This window comes from Notamacropus eugenii, chromosome 2 (assembly GCF_028372415.1).
Source record: "Notamacropus eugenii isolate mMacEug1 chromosome 2, mMacEug1.pri_v2, whole genome shotgun sequence".
In the NCBI taxonomy this organism is placed as follows: domain Eukaryota; kingdom Metazoa; phylum Chordata; class Mammalia; order Diprotodontia; family Macropodidae; genus Notamacropus; species Notamacropus eugenii.
Window position 1 is genome coordinate 296,296,740 of NC_092873.1, and position 13,234 is coordinate 296,309,973.

The 13,234-nt window shown below is 41.3% G+C and overlaps 1 protein-coding gene across 3 annotated transcripts in view; it reads right to left on the reverse strand.

Annotated features, from left to right (window-relative positions):
* Positions 1-363: 363 nt before the first annotated feature.
* Positions 364-13,234, reverse strand: part of IGSF3 (immunoglobulin superfamily member 3) — a 131,166-nt gene continuing 118,295 nt past the window's right edge. For all 3 annotated transcript variants that reach the window (XM_072644462.1, XM_072644464.1, XM_072644463.1), the window contains 3 exons: positions 11,768-12,175; positions 5,044-5,475; positions 364-1,169 (listed from right to left, as the gene is read on the reverse strand). In XM_072644462.1, coding sequence (XP_072500563.1) covers positions 919-1,169; positions 5,044-5,475; positions 11,768-12,175 — 1,091 coding nt within the window. In that variant the 3' untranslated portion in view covers positions 364-918. The remainder of the gene's footprint in view (positions 1,170-5,043; positions 5,476-11,767; positions 12,176-13,234) is intronic.

Consider the following 13,234-nt stretch of genomic DNA (forward strand, 5'->3'; position numbering starts at 1 on the left):
TCCTCTCTAATCCACTTGACTATCATAAAAATGAACTGAAAGCAGCCCTCCTTCCACATTAGTTTGGAAAAGGAGCATTGTTGAACTTTGACCTCCTTGTCCAAGTCTTTTTTGGGGGGGGCAAACTCCTGGTGAAGCCTTTTTGGTCTATCTGATAGGCAAGTCAGCAAGTCAACATCTGCTTCTAATGGGCTTCTACAGGACTCCTTTTCTCTTGTATGCACATGGTCCTTTGAAGTAAAATGTGAGGCTTTCATCTTGACTACAAAGTGATTCAAACCACTCTGGGCTGGGCTGAAGGGAAAAAAATACAAATTGGGCCTGTGCTACACACCACTTTCAAATATTTTTATGCAAGTAAAATAGCTTGGAATATTTTAATTCAGGGGTAGCTTTTTTAAAAATGTGCAAAAGAAAAAAGTCTCAAAAAAGGCCCTTCATCAGTCCATAGTTCTTGGTTCATTTCGCAATCAGTCGGGGGTGAGGGGGATTCCATCAGTTCAAAAAGGCTGAACCAAAGTGATTTTAAAATCTGGACCAAAAACCCCCACAAACGAACTCTTATATGGACCATCAAAGAATACTATAAATGTTAATCAGTCAAAGTGGCTCCAGGAAGTACTCACTATGTTCCAAGAAGAAATCTCTAACAATAGGGTTATAACATCAGAACCAGAGTAACTAACCAGGCAACGGAAATAAAGAGCAGAGAGGCTCTGCTGGGTGCCAGCAACAAGTGTCTATCTCTGTCACTGGCTGTGGGATTTCATAAAACCTTCTGAGTCTGAAAACCCTCCGGGCAGGAGACTCCAGAGTCTAACGGCTGCTGTTCTATGGTATGAAACGCACAGACAGAGCAAGGGAAGCAACAAAGATCCATCTGCTCCTTGATGTGCCACGTCCACCCCAGTCTTCCTGTTAGTCTATGGTTCCTGGGTGGATGCTGAGAACTGGAGGCTCCAAGCAAGTTGGAGAATAGTTAAGATGGGGTTCTTTGATCCACAGCAAGGGCACTCCGTTCTTGCCTTCAGAGTTCTTGCTAGAGTTCCTACCCTTGAAACGGACCAGTAAGATGGTGATGATCAAGATGCCGACGATGGGGAAGGGGTAGAAGAACACGAAGTAGAAGAGGGCATCGTTGGAGCATATGATGGACTGGAGTGTGGACCCTGGAAGGCAGCAGTGAGAGAAGGATCAGTAAAAGGCATGGAAATCTGATCCTCACTGGTCACCAAAGATGGTACTCAAACAAATGGAAACCATTTGGCAGAGCTCCCAAACCTCCCTCTGTATATATATATTTTTTTCTTCTGCATCCACTAATGGCAGGGGAGGTCAAGAATGACTTACCTGTTACTCAATGACAAGCCCTTTTCCAAAACCAGTGGCAGTTACCCATAGAGCAAGTCCACCCTCCCCCCACTTGCATCACTAACCATGATTACTGCTGGGAATACTAAAGCAAGGACATGGAAGTTATTGATTATGCCCTAATAATATTTATTATGCTAAAGCAATTGATTCAACTCCATCTACACTTCCTGCATAGTCATATTTTTCATATTCCTTTGCACTTAGCTCTAGCAGTGGGATAGAAGAGTCTTCCTCTGGGAGTTGGATGCTCATTCATCCTCTGAGCTCCTGAGAGCAGGGTTGCAAGAAATAATGTTTGCATCATAACCACTGCCAGTTACACTACCATTATCATTTTGCATTTGCTAAAGTGTCCACAGGATGTCTGTTGCTGCACATGACCTGAAGAAAGGAGACTAGGGGCGATGGAAGGCACATGGATGAGCTCTGGGTCTGGGTCCGTAGGCTTCAGTGGGGCAAGTCTCTGCCATTCATCCCCAGTTCCAGAAGACCCTTCCCAGAGATATCATTTCCTTTATCCCACAAATTTCTTCTAGCTCCTTTCCTTAAGGTATTTACACAAGACTGTCCCAGGAGATACTTCAAAAGCACTGCCAATATATTTCCATCTGGGAGTTTGTAGACTCTTAGGTTTGGGACAGTGTCATGCACGTTAATCCATACATTTCATATTAGTGGACCTGTACTATAGCTGGGTTTAGGAAGTTGTGGATCCTGGTTGGCTGGACTGAATGGGGCTGCCATTTTGGAACAGCCTTATTTCTAATTTTCCCCAACATGCAATCTCTATGTTCCCAGCAACCTGGGCTGGGAAATGAGGGCTACTCATTTCCATAGGATCCTATTTCTGGGTAAAAACTTCTAGCCTTTTCAATTACTTATGAAACTCATGTCCAGCACACTGTAATTTGCACTCAAAAAATGGGTTGGTATGGAAGTTAAGAGCTCAGAGCTCTAAATACAGGCTCTGCCAATAACTAGTTTCAAGAATTGTGCAAGCTATAACTTCTCTGAGTTTTGGTTTTTTCATACAGAAAATAAGGGGGGAAATTGAACTAAGTGATCTCGGAAGTCCTTTCTAATTGTTTCATTCTTCTGTGAAATCTCTACCCTGAGGCCCCACTATCCTGTTGGTGACTTGACTTCTCCACATCCTCTCCTCCCTCATGCTTCTCTACCTTTTCCCCTCTTTGCTTTCCAACTCTTTCCCTTCCCCCTTCCCAGTCTTCTTATACCTTACTCCCCTTCATCCACTCCAGGTTTCTGATGCTCACATACAACACTCCCAATCCTGAACACTTTCACTGGCTGGTTCCATGCCTACAATTCTCTCCCTCCTCATCTCCCCAGGCTTCAAGTCTCAGCTAAAAACCCACCTTCTACAAGAAGCCTTTCATAGCCCTCTACAGTAGTGCTAATGTCTACTCTCGATGATTATTCTCAATTTATCTTGAATATAAATTGTTTGTAGATAGCTGTTTTCATGGTACCCCTGCCCCTCAATGAGACTGTAAATTCCCTGGAGGGAGACTTATTTTGCCTTTCTCTGTATCCTCAATGCTTAAAACAATGCCTGACACATAGTAGGCACTTAATAAATGATTGCTGACTTCTCTTCTCTCATTAAAATGTAAATTCCTTGAGAGTAAGAAATGTTTTGCTTGTTTGTTCTTCCATGGGGCGTTGAATAGCACAGTTCCTGGAAAACAATAAGTGCTCTGTCTATGAAAATGAACAAAGACCAATATGAAAAACTGACATATTCCAAACACTTCCTTTTAATTTGGGTCGTTTGGCAGGTAGACTACTCACCAAGTGACTATTCAGTCTGTAGATTACCCAGGGCTCTGGGGTTTCTCTCCAAATGCCTATTTTCTACTTCATTGTTCATTATAACCTTCAACAGGAAGGATCAGGAAAGCAAGGAGATGGGATTTGAGTCAATCAGCTCCGAGATTACTTGTGAGCAGAGCCTTGTTGGGCAAGGAGGCAGTAGATACTGGCTCAAGCAAGATGCTTGAACTGCAGGCAAATCCCAAATTTGTTGTACAAATCCCATTACCAAGTATACTGTAATTCCAACATTACTTCTGTGTCCCAACAGATGGCCCATTAAAAACCAGCATTCCTTCTGTTGGCCTTGTTGCAACACATAACTGGATACAAGTACCCTCCCAGGTCTCTCTTGCTGTAGCAATTGCTTACCAAGACAAAGGGTATTTAACTGATGGGGTGAAGGTGCAGGAAATTGTGAAAGTCATTTTACAGTAATTATCCTTCACTTCTGTGAGTCCCTCTTCCTAAATCCCAATCACCTAAGCAAAACCCACCTAATCTCTCCAAATGCATCCCTTCACTCGACCTACTCTCCTAGAAACAAATACCATGTAAAAAAAATCCACAGTGAACAGGGATGAGGGTGGTATATGTGTAACCTTTCCCTCCTGGCTCCCTAACCTCAAAGTGCTTGCTAACTCAAGACAAAAATGCTGAGTGTCCCCTTTGTTTCATCTCTAGACCTTGGAGCTTGGGAATGTGATTTACAACAGTATTCTAAGCTCCACTGCAATAAAACAATTTGAGACTAGCAAAAGGCATTTAGGAAGATTCCATGTAGCACAAAGGGCTGACTCTATAAATTAGCCATAGGATTCCAAACCCTATGAATGAGCATGCCCTGAGAATGAATGAGCCCCATTTCTTCCTCAGACCTTCCAATAGCACTTTTACTTTTTAATGCACTATTATCCTGGGATAGGCAGAAAGGTTCAAACTTTGGGGTCTACATTAATTTTTAATTAAATGATTTATTTATATTATATTTAATATTTATAATAATTTATTTATAGGATTGTTAATAATTAATTAAAATTATTGAAGACCACCCTTCTACCCCAAAGAGCTTTTATTTATGTGGGGCCATATCTATTGACACTATATTAGAAATTTCAGGGCAGCTAGTTGGCACTATGGCTAGTATACTGGGCCTGGAGTCAGGAAGACTCATCTTCCCGAGTTCAAATCTGGCCTCAGACACTTATTAGCTTTGTGACTCTGGACAAGTCACTTAACCTTGTTTGCCTCAGTTTCTTCATCAGTAAAATGAACTGGAGAAGGAAATGGTGAATTAATCAACTATCTTTGCCAAGAAATCCCTCAAATGGGATCACAAAGGGCTGGATATGACTAAATATGATTAAACAGCAACATATTAAAATATATTTATTTTTACATATATCTATGTACAATATAAAATATAATATAATCAATAAAATAATTAATATAACAATAATAAAAATAATGTATATATAAATATAGTGCATATTTATATATAAAATCTTAATATTATTATGGAAAGTTTTGACCTTGAGGACCCCCTGAAAAGCCTTGAAAGAGCCTTTGGGACTGTTGGGGGTGCCTGGACCACACTTTGAGAACCACTGTTATAGTGTACATCACAGGTATTTACCTCTATCTCCGCTTCCCTTCTACCTTGTAAATTCTTTGAGGACAGGGACGAAACATCATCATTCAACTGTGTGTCCTCTCCCAGAACCTAGCACCTAACAGATTCCTAGGACAGCAAACAGTGAGTAGATTTTTCCATTTTCCTACCAAATAGAGTTTGATAGCTCACACGTGTTTTCTCTGGCAGCACTAAGAGCTCACCTGTGTCGAGAACTTGGATGCCAATGGGGCCAGACTCCTCCTCGGTCAGTCGGTACCACTCTTTCTGAGGGTTGGACAGCCATTCTTCCACTCGGCAGGAGTAGTTGCCTGTGTCACTGGGATCTGCTTGCAAGACCGTCAGCCTATAGAGCACAGGCGAAAGTCTCTGGAACCGGAGCCTGCCCTCCCAGTGATTGCCCTCAGGGCCAAAGATGGCGTCAGGGCCCACACTTAGCATGGCCTTCCGCTCTATTTCCTCATCCTCCAGTGCACTGCCTTTCTTCCCTCCTGCTTTAGTCCTGAGAGCATACCAAGCCACTGCAAAGCGGGACTCCTGACTCGAACGAGATAAGATGTTGCAGTCCAGTTGGAAAGGGGACTTCTCTGGCACTGTGACGTTGGGCACGACAGTGTCCACTTGCAGTGTGGCATCTGGGAGGGAGGGGAATTTGGAAAGAAAAAGGACAAAAAGAGGCTCATTAATAGCTTTGCTTGAGCAGAGGGAACAATGGGTAAATGAGCATACTTCTCCCCAAGTATCCATGACCAAGGTAAGCTTGCTAAGCATTAGAACAATATAGCCTGTCCTGGCCCCTTCCTTATGCAGACATTCTGTCTAGACATTTGTCTGAACCTCATCAGCCAACACTCCTACCCCAATTCAAGAGTGGTAGACCTACAACGGATGCTGAAAGGTGCTCTTGTCAGGTGACTTACTATCACATACAACTTGTCTCATTTTCAACCTGACTGTTTAAAAATAACATTAATTAGGCTTAGGATAGGTTGCAATCTGTATCACGGAAGCAGATTTCCCAATGGATGAGATCACAGATCCGATGGAGAAGTGGGTGATTATAAATAAGACCAACAATTCACTTCCAAGGTCCCATTAAAGACTTATGCTTTGCTTCCATTCTCTATCAAGTACTTGTGCAAGCAAAATGTCCCAGAACTAAAATTCCTAATAATAAATTAAATTAAATGAATAACAATAATGACGATTATAAAAAAACATCTTGGATTAGCACCAAATGGTATGTACTTCCTAAATTATTGTCTTAACTTTTAAACAAATTGCCTATTGTAGCTCTTGGATAGATACAAAACAAGGGTCCCCAGGGTTTGCATGAGTCTATGGCCAAACCCTCCAAATGTCTCAGCACACCTGGAACTTCAGTGTCCCATCCACATGTGGATGGTAGGGAGAACAGGGCAATATCACCTGTCAGAAGGAGAAGGGTTCTGTTGAGGAGAGAAAACAATGCAACAGGGAATTACTAAAACCATTCACAAAGAATAGGCAACCCTGGATTTGAGAGTCTGAAATCCCCCATGCAGCACATGTATATTTCCCAGGATTATTTTTTTTTGAGGCAATCAGGGTCACACAGCTAGTAAGTGTCTGAGGCTGGATTTGAACTCATGTTTTCCTAACTCCAGGGCCCATACTGTATCCACTGTACTACCTAGCTGCCCATCTCAGTATTATTTTACCGAGCTGTGGTAGGTCCTAGGAGAACATACAGCAAATCTCCTGGGGGACCTAATATGCCACCTCAAAATTCTTAGTTGATGGACTTCTTGTCATACAAAAAGTGACTCCCCTACTTGAAAACGTTCCATGGCTCCCTATTGCCTGTAGCATAAAATACAAACTTTTTAGCCTGGCTTCCAAGGTCCAGCTACAGAAGACTGAGAAAGAAAAATACTTCCATTCTCTTGGCAAAGAGATGGTGCACTACACCTGGACTGATGCAAACATTTTCAGACAGTCAAAGTGTCAGCTGGTTTGGACTAACTGTATGCAGAAGTGGGGAGGGGAAACCAAGAGACATGACAATGGGAAGGGACAGCTAAGTTAAAATGTTCCAGGCAAAGTGGCCCATAGCTGTTCCCTGAACTCAACAGATACCACCTCTGCCTGTGTGCATTGACTGGCCAACATTGGACCTCATTCCTGGAATGTGTGCATCTCTTTTCCTCACTTTTACTTTTTGGAATCCTCTTCCTTCACCTCCTCCATAGAATTCTTCCCTGATCGTCCTCCCTCCCCCTGCAAATGGTGGTTTTCTCCTTACATTTCTTTAGATCAATTTGCTTTGGTCTACTCTCTGCCGTATTAGTCTCCTATCATGTTTATTTATGACTATGCCTCATTCCCCACTGCCTGAGTATGAGAACTAGGTTATACTAATCTTGGTACCTCCAGCTCCACAAGGATGTTAATAGTGGTCTGCTGAAGTTAGGTGAAATTCGATGTGGAAAGAGCAAAGGAGACCCTCCCCACAGCCAAAGAGCTCATATGACATTTCAACTCTCCTCGGCCCACTGTTTTCTGCTGACTTCCTGTCCCCTTCTACCTCTCTCCTGCCCCAGTGAATTCCTGCCTACTATACTCCCAGCCTCCCTGCCAGGGATCAGCAAGTCTCGATTCCTCTTCTTTGCCTTAGCCTCAACCCAAGAGGGGAAAATGCTGCAGAAAAATGGCACCTCCTTCCCCACTGCAGTCTACAGTGCACACGATGGTCATCACTTACTACCATCACCTTACAGGAGTGTGTAGTCAGGACATGTTCCCATCTGGCTGTAGTCAAGTTTCTGGTGTGGTTTTTTTTAGTTCTTCCTCTTAATGACTGCAGGAAATCAATCCCTGCTATTTATAATGTAGGGTCTTGAAAGGTAGGAACTATGATATGGCCATAGATATATCTACATCTATTCACATATATATATATATATACATATATATATATACACACACACACACACACATACATGTATGCGTTCTTAAACAAATCATGGTTTCTACATACCCATGGTTCTCATATATACAACATGATATATACTGAGAAAGTAAATATACACACTATATACATGTGTTTATGAATACACACATGATTTATATAAATAATTTATATGTATACATACACACATATGTTATGTGTGTATGTATATATGTGTGTATGCATGCTTAGTAAGGAGGAAAGGAATACTAGGAGCTGGGATTTCATCAGTGTAAGGAACTCCCAATGAGGAATCTCCCTCCACCAACACAAATCAGCACCTACTCTGCAAATTACAGCCTTAGAACCTTGCCTGTGGCCCTGAGATATTAAGGGATTTGCTCAGGACCAACTGCCCAGTACATGTCAGATGTAGAAAGTGAACCCAGGTCTTCCTGCCTTTGAGGTGAGTTCTCTATCCACTGTACTACAGAACCTCACAATACTACTATTACTGATAATTAGGGGTAGCTAGGTGGTACACATGGATTGAGTATGGAGCCTGGAGTTAGGAAGACCTGAGTTCAAATGTGACTTCAGGCACTTACTAGCTCTGTGACTCTGGGCAAGTCACTTAAATCTCTGTTTGCCTCAGTTTCCTCAACTGTAAAATGGAGATAATTAACAGCAGAGTTGTGATCAAATAAGATAATAAGTGTAAAGTATTTAGCATAGTGCTTGGCACATAGTAAGTGCTATATTAGCTATGATAATGAGAGATTAAATGTTCTAGGTATATGCATACATAAACATACACATACACATATATATATACACATAATATATACACATATTTAAATGAGAATATATCTATTCCCCTCATGGAGGTGGAAGGGGGGGAGATCAATAAAGCTCTGTGTTCAAGCCCCAATTCTTACACATTCAGGCTGTACTTAAATTCTCAGTGCCTCGGACAACTTTCTAAGAATAAATTACAGATACACTGTTCACTCTCAGGACATGAGAGGAGACTCTATGGGGGAAGATTCTCTAATAGGATCATTGAAATCTTAGGTCTGAACCAAAATCAAATCAAATCAAAACAAACCGAACAAATAAATAAATTTAAAAAACCAGACAATGAAAAAAACCAAGATCTTCAGAACGACAGTCATCTTGTACCTGGGAAACAAATGTACAAGCAGCCCAGGCAACTCCGCCTAGTTAAGGTTAACTGCTGGTCCATGAGACTCAATCCCAGGGTGCATCCAAGCCGCAGAGTCAGGATTTCATTTTACAGAACTCAAAATACAGTAATAGAAAGTATGCTCACTGAAGAGTCTGGAACTATGAGATCTAATCCTAGTTTCACCACTAACCACTTGTGTGTGACTTTGGGGAACTTACTTAACCTCAATGGAGCTCCAATTTTCTCATCTATAAAAGGTGGGTGTTAAACTAAATGCTTCTGTGCCCCACAAGGTCCTTTCTACTTTTAAATCTACAACATTATGACCTGTAGCCTTCCAGGTCAAGACTGACCAATGATTTCCAAGAGAGAGAAAAGAAAAAGGAAAACAGAAACACCTGGCATGCTATGGCCTTTATTCCTATCATGGCGAATACCAGTGACCCAAGGTGATCTGGTATTCCCTTCCACTTTCGGCACTAAAATTATATTTTAAAAGATATTTCTAAATGCTTTAATTTGCTTTGCTTTGCTTTGTTTGCAAAGAGCTTCACATACTTATTTCACTTTTGCCTCATGACAACTTTGTAAAGAAGATATTATGATGATGATGATCCCCATTTTGCAACTGATGAAAAGTTAACTCGGGGTGGGGCTTCTAGGTCCTTGAGTGCAGCCTTCTGACTGTCCAAGCCCCTTTTATTAAGGGGATTTGTTCTGTGAAGTTTGGATTCAGTCAAAGGGCCACACCTGAGGACCTAGAAGATCACATGTGGACTCAAGGTCACAGGTTTCCCACCCCTAGGTTAAGTGATCAGTCAATAGTCACACAGCTATCAATTATTAGAAATAAGATCTGAACCCAGGACTTCTGGAGTCCACATTCAGCACCCTGATCACTAGGTAATGCTGCCCCCCACTGGTTAATTTGTCATTGTCCTTCATTCTCAAAGAGGACCAAATGAGATAAATATGTTGGGGTCAAGGTACAGAGTGCCCAACTGTGGCTGATCAGACCAACATGAGCTCAGAAGGCTCTACCATAGGTGGGGCACAAAAAGTCCACACAAACATTTGGAGTGGAGAAAACTCTAAATTTGCACATCTATCTCCCACTACACCAGGGAAAAAGAAAATGCAATTCCACTACTAGGAGACACATACTTGGGTGTAACACAACTTTGTTCACTGGGATATGTTAAAAAAAAAGATGCTTATAAAGCACTCAGGATTATTTCCTTGTATATTATAACATTCCACAGAAGGCAATTTTTGTAACTGTAAAGAGTTACCTACATTTTCTCATTATGGCTTCTAGGTAGCAAAGTAGACAGAAAGCTGGGCTTGGAGTCAGGAAGAATTCAAATCTAGCCTCAAACGCTTACTAGCTGTGACCCTAGGCAAGTCATTTAACTGCTGTCTGCTTCAGTTTCCTCATCTTTAAAATGGGGGTGTTAATAGCATCTACTTTCCAGGGTTGTTATGAGGAGGAAATGAGAAAATATTTGTAATGCATTTTCCAAACCCTATAATGTTCTACAAGTGCTAATTATTGGTATTATTTAATTGTTAATCTGACCAAGAGTGGGGCCATATGTGATCTCAAGGCCACAGTTTTCCCAGCCCTGACTATGACCTTCACAACAGTCCTATAGGACACACAGAACAACTTCTTTTCCTCACATGTTATTGATGAGGAAACAGAAATTTAGGAAGGTCTAGCAATTTGCTCAAGGTCATACATTAGAATAATTGTCAGAGCAAGGAATGTGAATCTGATCTCCTGACTCCAAAAAGGCCAAGGTTCTTTCCATCACAGAGGCAGAAATGAATAAAAAAGTATTCTCTGCCTGCAACTAAAAATAGTACCATAGAGTCAAAACCCAGCCAAGTTTAAAAATCATATATGCTAACGTGTGGGGACAGTGTGCTATCAGCTCATTCATGAAGCATTCTCAGGCAGACTGCTAAATGGTAACTGGCTCCTATTTTGACAGTTGATGTTGCCAAGGAAACATGGATCACGCATTTCCTGATTTTTAAGGTTATTCCTTTAAATTGGTAACAAGCCATATGTGCAGGCCATTCTATGCTTCTAAATGCTTTTCAAAAAGGAAAAAAAATATGGGACAGTCATCACTGTGAGGAAAATTAAAAAGAAGGCAGGGAGGAAGTTTTGGGATGTTTATACATTTTTATTTACGTGTACATGAATCATTCCTCCAGTGGCACAGTGGATAGAGTACTGGCCCTGAAGTCAGGATGACGTGATTTCAAATCTGGACTCAGATACTTAATAGTCCTGCGACCCTGGGCAAGTCATGTAACCCTGATTGCCACCAAAAAAAAAAAAAAAAAGCAATTCACAAAGAAGCTTAAGGAAAAAAAATTTGGCTATTTTAAGTTTTACATCCTCTGAAAATTTATGATTTTAAGAAATGATATTTAAGTGCTCTGCCATTAGTAGCAAGAATTTATTCCATCCAAGGGGAAAAAACATTTAAGAACTCTGGGATGTAGCTCCCATTTTATAGAAAGGGGAACTGAGGTTGAGAGAGGTTAAATGACTTAGGGTTCACACAGCTGATAAGTATCTGAGATGAGATTTGAAACCAGATGTGAGATTTTTTTTCCCCCATAAAAGGAATGTTTTTTTGAGATGAATTTTGTAATAGAAAAGCTTATGCAACTGCAAAGTATCTAAGAACCTATTAGCATTTATTAATAGGCAACTGTTTTCTGTATATAAAATGGCACCTAATAGGGAAAAATTTTCAAGAAAAAGGTTTGGAAGCCAGTTGTCCTTCACCTGGTCTCAATACTGTGACAATCGTCTGTCCAGATGAATCTTCTGCCCGTTTATACCACACATCACTGGGGCTCAGCAACCACTCCTCCACCAGGCAGTTGTATGTCCCACTGTCCTGAACGGCAGTATTTTGGATAATGAGGCGGTAAACTCCCAGAGAAGGGCTTTCCAAATGCAGCCTTCCCTTCCAGTGGTTCTTAGCGACCTGCTCCCCATAGTGGAAGGTGGCCTCACGACTCAGACGGGCAACTGTTTCTCTCTCTGGGTGGTTGGGTTTCCACACATGCCATTCCACAGCAAGTCGTGAAGTTCCACTGGTGCGATTGAGGACCACACACTCCAGTTCTACCTTTTGGGTTTCCAGAACTGTGATGTTACCTTGGGTCTGGCTTAGCTTCAAGCGGATATCTGGCAACAATAGAATAAGAAAAAAATCAGACCAAAAGATGACAGAACAGCACATGACTTCAAAGAACAGAGAAAGCAAACATATCTAATGCTGCAGAACCCAAATCAAAGGGAGAGGGAGCTAGGGGCTGGGGTGAGGGGAATCAGCACATCCATCCTTGAATAAAGAGAAAAATATTCCTAGAACAGGCTATCTGGATCATTCTGAGTTTTGGGGAACATATTAACAAATGTTTAATAATTACCTGTGTGTATAAGTCACTGAAGATACACAGATAAGATCCAAAGAGCTCCTGCCTTAAAGGGGGTTGGGGATATCCTTGGTGGGAATTAGGGAGAGGGTGGGAAGGAGGTAGAGAAGAGGAGTAAATGCAAAATCTATTTGATGTCAATCATTTTTCAGTTGTGTCCAAATCTCTGTGACTCCATTTGGGGTTCTCTTGGCAAAGATACTGGAGTGGTTTGCCATGTCCTTCTCCAGCTCATTTGACAAATGCGGAAACTGAGGCCAATAGGGTTAAGTGACTTGCCCAAGGTCATACAGCTAGTTAAGTGTCTGAGGCTGTTTTTGAGCTCAGGAAGATGAGTCTTCCTGGCTCCAGGCCTGGCATTCTACCTACTATACCACTTAGCTGTCCCACAAAATATATACAAGACAAAATAATTTCAAGAGAGAAAAAGAATCAACAATTAGAGGGAGAGGAAAAATCAGGAAAGGTTACTTGGAGAAGGTGGCATCTGAACTAACTGCATTCTAAAGGAAGCTTGGATTTCCAAGAGATAGGTGAGAAAGGAATATGTATTCCAGACATGAAGATCCACCCATGCAAAGGTGTATACAAGAAATAGTTTGAAAGTTATTTTGATGTATAAGAATGGAATATGAAATGACTGGAAAAGGAGCTGAGTAGGTATATTGAGGAGACTTTATGGGGGTACACTGATGGTTTTATATTTTATCCTAGAAGTAATAGGGAACTATTAACAATTTTAAAGAGATAAAGGGATGTTATGATTAATTCTCCTCTAATTGAAACATTCCTTGTATGACTTATTTGA